The sequence below is a fragment of the Phyllobates terribilis genome, unplaced genomic scaffold (genome assembly GCF_046119375.1).
Source record: "Phyllobates terribilis strain yellow unplaced genomic scaffold, ASM4611937v1 Scaffold_7__3_contigs__length_470593459, whole genome shotgun sequence".
NCBI classification, from domain to species: domain Eukaryota; kingdom Metazoa; phylum Chordata; class Amphibia; order Anura; family Dendrobatidae; genus Phyllobates; species Phyllobates terribilis.
This window is the reverse complement of record NW_027362767.1, coordinates 65434456-65445592: the sequence shown is the minus strand read 5'-3', so window position 1 is coordinate 65445592 and position 11137 is coordinate 65434456. Positions and strand designations below refer to the sequence as shown.

The following is an 11137-nucleotide window of genomic DNA, read 5'->3' as shown; positions in this document are numbered from 1 at the left end:
AATCGACATCAAAATTTTGGGAGTGGACTCATCACACATTTGCTGTAAAATCCAGAGCAGAAAAAGTCTGCGATATATAAACTTACGTAAAAGGGAAACAAAGTGATAGTCACATTGGTTCTTGTGTTTTGCCGAGGATTTTCATCTGTGATGTCTTGAAGAGACAACCTTTAAAGAAGCAACCCAGTGCCTCTAGTTTTACTTCCTACCAAAACCAACCATAGTATAAAAAAAATATTTAAGGGCTTCCCCCGACAAGTAAATATTAATGTATTTTGCTAAGTCAAAAGAAACATATTTTTTTACATGAAATAATTTTTGAAGCTTTCTCTGGATTCCACTTAACGTCTGGGTGGCAGCCATAAAGGATATCTCTGGATGCTGTCATCAGCGCCTCCATAGTGACGATTAAAAAAAAAAAACCTCTATTAATAGGGTTATTCCCAAAAAATCAAGTAAGTATACGGGATAACCTACTGATCAGTGGGATCCCAAGATCAGGACTCTGGAGTCCTGAGAAAGGGCTCGGTGGAGGTGTGCACGCTCAACCTCAACCAGCTTTATGTATTGTCTATAGGACTGCCAGAAATAGCAGCATGCTGTACAGGACAGTCGTATAGATGGTTGGCCAGAACCAGTCTACAAGGCTCTGTTCTTGGGATGGCCGGACCCTCAGCGATCAGCAAGTTATCTCCTAGATAACTTGATTTTTGAGGGGCAATAACCTTTTAACAAAATAAAAAACAGTTTGAAAAACTAATATGTATATGTGAATTAGTAAAAACAAATATAGGTGATTTATTCTCTTTAAGTGATTCCAATAGAAAAACAAAATGTTAATTTTTTTCCGCAGTCTAACAGAGAAAAGTAAAATCTGATTGGGGGACGAGCCATCTAAACCAATTTCTAAATTATTATTATTTTTTTACATAATTAGAACATTTTAGGCTAAAATGATTCTCTCATCATTTTGCTCTGGAAATATTTATAGATTTCTTAAAAAAAAAAACATGCACATATATTTTATTCTACAAGGACAGATTCTACATTGTCCTGTGAATCCGAGGGCTCTTCTTCTTCGAGGAACTCAGGAGGATCCAGCAGCAGATCCGAATCTTTCTGGCCGATTTCAGCACAGTAGCTGTGCAAGTTCTGCTCAATCTGATTCCCGATTCTCTGGTGCTTGTGTGACTTTGTTTTATGCGTGTATACGTGCTCCGCCAATTGGCTCCGTCTGGAAAATCTATGTCCGCACACCGTACAATTGAACTTTCTTTTACGTAAAAATGAGAAGTTTAGTTCTATAGGATCCGTGTCTTTTGTGAGAAAAGATAATTGATTGAGTTGAAGCTGTTCTGTGTGGCCTGTGTTTAGAAGTGGTTCCTCATTTTTATTTAGAAGATAGGCCCCAAGTCGGCAACTGTCGGTATTGTCAATGTTTTCCAGTATGGGACGGACCTCTCCTAGATCATCGCTCTCTAGGATAGATGTAGGAACCCCAAATGGCAGAGACTGAGATACGTGAATATGCAAGTGATCTCTCAAAATCAGACGGGACTCGAAGTGCTCACCGCAGTAATGGCAGGAGTATACTCTGTTGCTGGATGTAATAAGATTTGGTTCAACCTCTTCTGGGGAAGGAAGTGATTGGTGTGGAGACCCTATAGCTTCAGGGTCGCCAGCCTCCTGTTTTATGGACCTCACACTCTTTTGGATGTCTTCTATCGATTGTACCGTGGCGCCGATCTGGCCCGTAAAATGCGAGCTTTGCTGTTCAGATCCTACACCTTCTAGTCCGATGGCAAGAGACAACTGCAACTGCGGGTGGTCTCCTTGTGGGACCGGTCTTGTTGCGCTTGGCTGGTTCTTCCTCAGATGTGCACTTTCTTTTGGTGCTTTTTGGGCCGTTGATATCTGAATTCCATACAAGTTAGACGTCTGTATGGCGTCTGAAGGTAGCACTTGTGTTGGCTCGTTGGTTGGTGCTGTGAAGAAATTAGCGTGGAGAAATTTTACTCCTTCCTCCAATCGGTACTTGTCCACACTTTGTTTGGGGCTCTTCCCTGTGTACATGACATGTAAAAGGTAACTGAATATATCTGGTTGGATGTCAGTCGGCTGAATCTTAATGCATTCACTGTAAAAGGGAATAAAAAAAACACATTGGAAAAAGGTGAATGGTAATAAAATAATAAACTCACATTAGCACCTTAACAAATCCTTAGAACCAAAACGCAACTAGAATGATGACTTGAAAATGGGGTTTCTACCCCAGAAAAGCATTGCACGGCAAAAATATCTATAATAAGGGCTCATACTGCTGTAGAATGATAAATGAAGTAATATTCACCCGCCCCCATCCTCCGTACTTGCTATTTTGTCTCTTACCGGGTCGCTCGTAGTCTCTACTTCCAGGTCCTGTCTTGACAAAATTAAAATGGCAGGAGATGTCAATCACCGGCTGAGGCAGGTCAGCACTACGGACAGTAATTGGCTGAGCTGGCATTAATATCCACTTCCAAAGTGTTGAGACAGGACCAAGCAGTACAGACCACCAGAAATCGGCTAGAATGCTTGAACAGGAGCTGCGAGGGATCGGTGATGGCGAGTATTACTTCAAAACTGAGAAAGAAGGTTTGCTCAACTGGAAAAAAGATCCTGGAGGTGCTCAGAAGTAAGACATAGTCTTCATGTAGATAAAAAATACTTTGCCACTCTCTTGCAGAGTTAGAGAAATAATTTTATTCAGTCGACCCGTATGATCAATTCAAACATCCAACGTTTCGGCCACATGAGGCCTTTTTCAAGCTATATCTGTAAATGAAGAGATCCAAAGGTCCTGATGTGTGACATCTCACTGTGCCGGAACGTTGGATGTTTGAATTTATCTGTTTTCACACGGGTCGAAGGAATAAAATTATTTCTCTAACTCTGCAAGTAGAGTGACAACGTATTTTTTATCTACATGAAGGCGAATATTACTTCATTTATTATTTTATACCAGTCTGTGCCCTTTTAAAAATATTGACAACTTTATCTATTCCATCTTGTATTATGGAATTTCAAGTATCAAAAAATTTGTATACCAGTCAAAAATGTGTTCTTTTTCTTAATCCCTTTACTACCATCAATATGTATTTTTTATGGCAACTATTATACGGCTGTGGCGTCAGGGTGTCATTTCTTGTGTGGGTGTCTTGTGTCGCCCTGGACTGGGTGGTGGGCTGTCCAATGGCAGCTGAAGTCCTGCTCTAACAGCCAGGATTGAGGGAACGTCAGATTTCGGTCATTTACTCCTTTTGGCATGACAAAGCAAAACAGGTAACTCCCACCTCTGATTGGATCACCGGTGTTTCCTTGTGAAGGAATAGGAGACAGGGGGACTCCTGTGAAATTAGCCCTTAAAACCTAGAAATGACCCCTCTACTGTCTACTTACTATGCCTGCTGTTAGGGCATACTAACCCCCATACACATTAAACTAAAGACGGCTGATATCCGCTGACCAACTAAAGTGTATGGAGACCTCATGATTCTCCCCCAAAAGATGATGTCGGCAGATAAAATTCAACAGGCCGAATCCTAACGACTGAACCCTTTGTGCTCTATGGAGATAATCTGCCAGAGGAGTCTTGCAGGGGCTCTCATTGAGAATACAGAAGAATTTCTGTGTATGGGAAAGTCAGAAGAGTTGGCTGTCTAATGTGTTTAGAGCAGGGGCGGACACAGACTGTAGTGGGCCCCTGTGCAAGAATTTTTTTGCCCCCCACCCCGTGCATCTCTCATCCCCCCGTGCATCTCTGATTCCCCCCACTCCTAGTTAATTAATTAATTGTATTTAAAAAAAATAAAACTTGTTATACTTACCCCCAGGGCCGGCTCCAGGTTTTTGTGGGCCCTGGGCGACAGTTTCAGTGGGCCCCTTTAACACATACCATGATTCATGATGCACAGATACCACAGAGAAATATATATATATATATATATATATATATATATATATATATATAGTACAAGGCCAAGGATTTCACTTACTACATTACACGAGCGATATCTATTGTAAATTCTACAATAGCTCAGAAACCGGCGAATCCGCACAGCGCACAGTGCAGATCGGACAGTATAGTCCTCCATACAGTATTATGGGCACCATATAATGCTCCATACAGGATACTGACCCCCTTATAATGCTCCATACAGAATACTGGTCCCCATATAAAACTCCATACAGGATACTGGTCCCCATATAACGCTCTATACAGGATACTATACATGGGGCCCCCCCGCAGGATCCCCCGCCGTCACATGACCGGAGATGTCCCTGCGCACAGCATGGTTCCCCGGCCCCATGCTGGAGCGCAGGGACATCTCCAGTCATGTGACGGCGCCGGCACAATACTTACCCCTCCCCGTGCCTCCACAGCGTCTTCCGCGTCCTCTGACTGTGACGTCTCAGGTCAGAGGGCGCGGTGATATGTTTACACCGCGCGCGATCTCTCCTGAGCTGTCACAGCGGGAAGACGCGGGCGACGCTGTGGAGTCCGGATCAGCATCAGGTAAGAAGTGAGGTGAGTATTTGATTTTTTTTTTTTTTTATGTATGGGGCCATGGGGCATTATATGGTGGGAGGAGAGTGGGTGTAACATCCTGCAGGGGGCATTATATGGGGGGGTGACATCCTGCAGGGGGCATTATATGGGGGGAGAGGTGACATCCTGCAGGGGGCATTATATGGGGGGAGAGGTGACATCCTGCATGGGGCATTATATGGGGGGGGTGACATCCTGCATGGGGCATTATATGGGGGGGGGGTGACATACTGCATGGGGCATTATATGGGGGGGGTGACATACTGCATGGGGCATTATAAGAGGGGAAGGGGGGAAGTGACGTCCTGCATGGGGCATTATAAGGAAGGGGGGGTGACATACTGCATGGGGCATTATAAGAGGGGAAGGGGGGAATTGACATCCTGCATGGGGCATTATATGGGGGAGGGGGGAATTGACATCCTGCATGGGGGCATTTTATGGGGGGGTGACATCCTGCATGGGGCATTATATGGGGGGGTGACATACTGCATGAGGCATTATAAGAGTGGAAGGGGGGAAGTGACGTCCTGCATGGGGCATTATAATGGAGGGGGTGTGACATCCTGCATGGGGCATTATAAGAGGGGGGAGGGGGGAATTGACATCCTGCATGGGGCATTATATGGGGGAGGGGGTGTGTGTGACATCCTGCATGGGGCATTATAAGAGGGGAAGGGGGGAAGTGACATCCTGTATGGGGCATTATAAGGGGGGAACAGCCTGCATGGAGTGTTACATGGGGGCCAATATTCTGTATGGAGTGTTATATGGGGGTCAGTATTCTGTATGGAGCGTTATATGGGGGTCAGTATTCTGCACTGTGCGCTGTGAGGATTCGCCGGTTTCTGAGCTATTGTAGAATTTACAATAGATATCGCTCGTGTAATGGGGCATTATAAGTGGGGAACAGCCTGCATGGAGAGTTATATGGGGGCCAATATTCTGTATGGAGCGTTATATGGGGGTCAGTATTCTGTACGGAGCGTTATATGGGGGACAGTATTCTGTATGGAGCGTTATATGGGGGACAGTATTCTGTATGCAGTGTTATATGGGGGCCAGTATCCTGTATGGAGCGTTATATGGGGACCAGTATCCTGTATGGAGCGTTATATGGGGACCAGTATCTGGTATGGAGCATTATATGATGACCAGTATCCTGTATGGAGCATTATAAGGGGACCAGTACCCTGTATGGAGCATTATAAGGGGTCAGTATCCTGTATGGAGCATTATATGGTGCCCATAATACTGTATGGAGGACTATACTGTCCGGTCTGCACTGTGCGCTGTGAGGATTCGCCGGTTTCTGAGCTATTGTAGAATTTACAATAGATATCGCTCATGTAATGTAGTAAGTGAAATCCTTGGCCTTGTACTATATATATATATATATATATATATATATATATATATATATATATATATATATATATATATATATATATATATATATATATATATATATATATATATATATATATATATATATTTCTCTGTGGTATCTGTGCATCATGAATCATGGTATGTGTTAAAGGGGCCACTGAAACTCTGTCGCCCAGGGCCCACAAAAAAATGGAGCCGGCCCTGGGGGTAAGCATAACAAGTTTTATTTCTTTTAAATGCAATTAATTAACTAGGAGTGGGGTGAATCAGAGATGCACGGGGGGGGGGGGGGGGGGCTTCATGCCCCCTATGAAGGGCAGGGGGGGGGGGCCCAAACAAAATTGTTGCACAGGGGCCCACTAAAGTCTGTGTCCGCCCCTGATTACAAGTATGCGATTTGCATGCTTATGGTCTTGTGCCGACTAGACATGTGCATCCAGACAAGTCTAGTCGGAATGTGGCAGGAAGTATGCAAGTCACATAATTGTGGTCACTTGACTGAGCGCTGCCAACACCGGAGAATGCTGTGAGTATTCACAAGTCTGCAGTCACATAAATTCACTGCAGACTTGAGCCCCTAGCCTGAACAACCTCTCTTAAATTTTGCACCACTATTAAACCTCACATAAATAAATGAAGAAGAGTAGAAGAAAACAAGAAAAAAAAAGATCAATCTTGGAACATAGAAAAACCTCAGCACCTGCTCTGATGGATGAAGATCATCTTGAAATAGTTGGAAAAGGCAGCAAGAACAGCCCTGTGAGCTTTAAAATACACGTCCCCGATGGCTACTGTGCAGTCACAGAGGAATCCAAACTCTCGCTGCATGTTCAGCTGCTGGAGAAGAACCAGACTGTGGCTAGATTGATCCATCCTTCCTGCAAATAAAAGATTACTATTGAGAAAAGTTTATAGGAGCGGAAGAAATTATCCAGAAGATTCCCGGGCCTCTTTTGAGCGTTTTGTAAGTATGTTCTAATCAAAAAGCATGAGCATTTTATTCATTGCTTAATGAATTTAAAAAAAAAGTCTGAAAAACTCCAATAAAGGAAAGAAACATCGACAAAGCGCTTTAGGAAACGATCAAAAAATGCTAACAACACTCCAGAGTATACAATGGCAGTAAAAAAGGAGCGAATCCTGAAGCGTCTTCTGCCTGAAAAATTGTCATTTTGAAAGCCGGAAAAAGACACTGTGTGAACATATACAAAACGGTATGTGCATAGGAAGCTTTTTGAGGAGTCATTAGGAGCAGGTTTGCCACAAAAGACACCTAACAAAACACTCAAAAAGCTATTCATTTATTGTAAAAACACTTATGTTCAGTCTCTTCAGCTATTTTTTTCTTCCGTTTCAGGTTTAGAAAAACACTCGGTGGGAGAAAAGTGAGAACATGTCACTTCAATGAAGCGGCCCCTGATAGAAAAACCCTCCAAACCAGGCACTGACCAATCAAAAGGCTTCAAAAAATGCATCAAGAGAAAAAAATATTCACAAAACCTCTTCAGGATCTGAAAAATTCTGCAAAGAAGGAGCGGTTCCTGAAGCGGTTTTCACTAGAATAACTTGCAGTTTTTGACCCCTTCAACAAAACTCTGTGCATGTACACCAACACGTGAATAAGGCTATGTGCACACTGAGTGTATTTGCTGAGTTTTTGGAGTGAAAACTGAGCAGAAACTCCAAATTTTTGCAGAGTTTTGAGAAGGATTTTGGATAGTTTCTACTAAAAAAAAAACCTCAAAAAAATCAGAGTGAACATATTCCCAAGACTTATGGATGGTTTTAGACAAGGGCAAGGCTTTTTCCACACACCAATTTTTTTTTTGTTTCTTTTTCTGTTTCGAAAAAAAATACCATAAAGTTTATGTATTTTCCAAAGCATGTTTTGGTAATGATATTTTATTCATTACTTCTGGAATTCCTACAGAGAAAAAAAAACTATGGCAAAGGGCCCTAAAAGAAGATAAAGTTATAACATGCCATGTTTTTTTTAAAAAAATCATGGAACAAAAAAAGAAATATATACCAAAAGTGGGTGGTAAAAAAAGCACCGTAGTGAGTTTATATTTCACTACTGACATTCAGCTAACGCACACACAAATATTATATATATATATATATATACAAAAAAAAACAAAGAAAGACAAAAAAAATTATCAACGCTTTTTCTGACCTTAAAAAGACATTTTAAATTTTTTTTAAAAAAATGCAATGTTTTAGTATCTGTTTTTTTGGAGGGTTGTGTAGTTTCATTTTAATATTAAAAATCATGTGGCCTCTGGAATCGCATCATTTGTAAAGTGAGAAAAATACCCACAAAAAAAAAAGTCATCCCAATTGATAATAACACGGAGGTATACAGGAAAAAAAAATAAAAAAAAAAGCCTTAACCACAAAAAAATGCAAGTAAAATAAAATAAAAAAAAACAATTGGGACCTGATTTATCTCTTCTGTCTTTTTTTATTTCCATTTCTTGTCTCGCGTTAGTCTTTGACTTTTTTTGCACCAAATTCTTCAAAATGGCGCACGTGATCCATGAATTTTGGGAAACCCCAAAAATTCTCTTTTTATTTTAACCTTTTTTTTTTTTTTAAACCTTTTACCTCAATAAGTCGCACGCTCTGCTAAAATGTTGTAAAAATTCCTCAAAAATTTCAATCTAGGGGTTAAGTATAAGGCACTCTTGATGAAAAGAGATTGGGTGCTCAAAAGGGTTCCTAGTCAAGCATATGAAGATGAGAGATACTTGGCACTCGAAATAGAGTAATAAATGTTTATTCAGGCAATCCAAAAAGTGAGACAGTGACGTTTCGGCCCCACCACATGGCCTTCATCAGACACCATGTGCTGAGATGAAAGGCCGCCACCGTGCTTTACCGATTCTCTAAATGTGCCAAGACAGATCCCGTCTGAATGGGGAGATGAGACCTTTCTTGGCACATGGAGAAAATCAGTAAAATATGGTGGTGGCCTTTCATCTCAGCATATGGTGTCTGATGATGCTGAGATGAAAGGCCACCACGTTTTACCGATTTTCTCCATGTGCCAAGAAAGGTCTCATCTCCCCATTCAGACGGGATCTGTCTTGGCAAATTTAGAGAATCGGTAAAACACGGTGGTGGCCTTTGGAGTGCCAAGTATCTCTCATCTTCTTGCTCAAAAATTTCAGTCGTCACTCCAGGAAGAACTAGAGAACATTTTGGGTAAAGATTTTGCAACTTGCATAATTGATAAATCAAGCAGCAAACATCTGAAGACCCCAAACCTGTCCCGCCATGGCGAACACAGAAACAGTGACTGTAAAAGAGGTGCAAATGAAGAAGGCAAAAAAAATCATTAAAATCTAGACAAAAAAAGGGGAGGAAACGCATTAACGAATTGCAAAAAGCATTTTTTACTTTTGCGCCAAATTCATGAACTGTGGGCGCCATTTTGCCTGAAAAAAACATCAACGAATAATGAAAAAGTGACTTAAAGAAACATATATGCAAATGACAAATCGCCGGCCTGTGGGAAGAAATCGTCTTTCAGACGCCCGTAGATGACGCCACTGACAACCGTATGTGACACATCTGACACGAGCGAGGCAAAACACGCAGGTAGACTTGCCGTGCACTTTTGGACGCATGTGAAGGAGCGAAAATGAGAAAATTGAGGTAAATAAATATAGATCTCTTCTGTCTCCTCAGAAACCTGATTATTGCATATTTTATTATCATTTTTATACATAGCCCTTTAAGGCAGGGTGAAGCACTTACAAAAATAGTAAATTCTTCAAAAATTACTGCTTAAAAAAAAACCTCTCACACATGAAACACAAAGAAGGAAGCAATGTAATAACCAAGCCCGGGCAGTCTGTCACTACCACAGACACGGCCATGTTGTTGTCACTGCGGCCGACAAGCCCCGCCCCCTGCTCTTTCCCGCCCTTTCGAATGGAAAATTCCACAGGAAGCGAACGAGAAACGGCTCCCAGCGCTTACCCACAATGCCCCGCTCCCCGTGCTCTCCTATACGCGCGCAGTACAGGCTGCAGCTGCTGCTGGAGACACCGGCTGGGCGGGCAGCTCACGGCCTGGGCTGTGACGTTCTCACGTACGGAGGAGGAGGAGTATGAGGAGGAGGAAGGGGGCAGTGTCACATGACCAGGAGCCGCCGCAGATGTCCTGTGTGTTTTGTGTGAGGAGATGTGACACAGTACAGTCCGCCTGACCACCAGCTGTGTGAGGAAGGCGAGGCTGGCTGCCATAACAACAACACACTATGAGGCGGGCACTGACCATCCCTGTGCTGGGTGACCACCGTGTGAGCTCTAATGGCCTCCGCTCCCATGACAACTGTTCTCCACTTGGCGTTTCCATGGCGATAGTTACCATTGTATTTATTTGTGACATAATTTCTGCACCCATAGTCTTTCTTTGGATATCTTTTACAGTTGAGGTTTTGAAGAAAAAAATAAAAATATTCATCAAATTTTTTTCCAGCATGAAAAAAAAAACATGTTTTCCATGCGTTAACATATTTCTCGCACCCATTATAATCTATGGGGCTGTTCACACGGCCGTGGTTTTAATTTATTTTTATTTTTTGGCTGCAAAAAAACCCCAAAACTGGAGTTGCGTCCAATTTGCGGATCAAAGTTTCCCATTAGAATCGATGGGTACGTGAAAAAGGACGTCAGCGTTAATGGGTAGAAGACGGAGAGTTTATTTTTTTTGCATAAGTGATACAGGGATGCCACGTTAACGAGAATAGCGGGTATACGGACCGATAATATATTAGAAAAATTGGATCCAATCCAAAAATAGTCCGACTTTTTTGTATGCGAAAAAAACGATGTCTGAATGAGGTCTTGCAAGAAAATTACCACTTTTTTTTGGGGGGGGGGGGGGGGAGGGAGATGTCGTCCCCCCCCCCCAGAGCTTTATGTTTAACCGATACTAATCACATGACCAGAAATGGCAGCAATTTGCATAAAAAAAAACCTGCGATTTTTAGATGTTTGGTTATATTTGCCCCTCTATCTGACATCTGCCTTTTTCAGTTTTCTGCCATGGAAATATTACAGTGGTTTTCTCAACATCAATAATGGTTAAAATTGCAAAATGTTTGAAAAAAAAAAAAATAAACTTTGCAATTTTTTAATCTTATTAAAA

The 11137-nt window shown here is 42.0% G+C and overlaps 1 protein-coding gene across 1 annotated transcript; it reads right to left on the bottom strand.

The window, feature by feature from the left end:
* Window positions 1–315: 315 nt before the first annotated feature.
* ZBTB25 (zinc finger and BTB domain containing 25) lies at window positions 316–10125 on the bottom strand. Its single transcript, XM_073638675.1, has 3 exons — window positions 9965–10125; window positions 6678–6855; window positions 316–2137 (listed from the first exon to the last, which is right to left on the bottom strand). The coding sequence occupies exons 2-3, from the start codon at window positions 6848–6850 to the stop codon at window positions 1024–1026; spliced, it is 1287 nt and encodes a 428-aa protein (XP_073494776.1). The 5' UTR covers window positions 6851–6855; window positions 9965–10125; the 3' UTR covers window positions 316–1023.
* Between the last annotated feature and the right edge of the window lie 1012 nt (window positions 10126–11137).

What these genes read in the sequence shown, in the direction of transcription:
- ZBTB25 (XM_073638675.1), bottom strand. Translation starts at nt 6,850, where the DNA reads ATGGATCAATCTAGCCACAGTCTGGTTCTTCTCCAGCAGCTGAACATG. An exon ending in ATCTTCATCCATCAGAGCAG is followed by an intron (nt 2,138 to 6,677) that starts GTGCTGAGGTTT and finishes TCCCTTTTACAG; the next exon opens with TGAATGCATTAAGATTCAGC.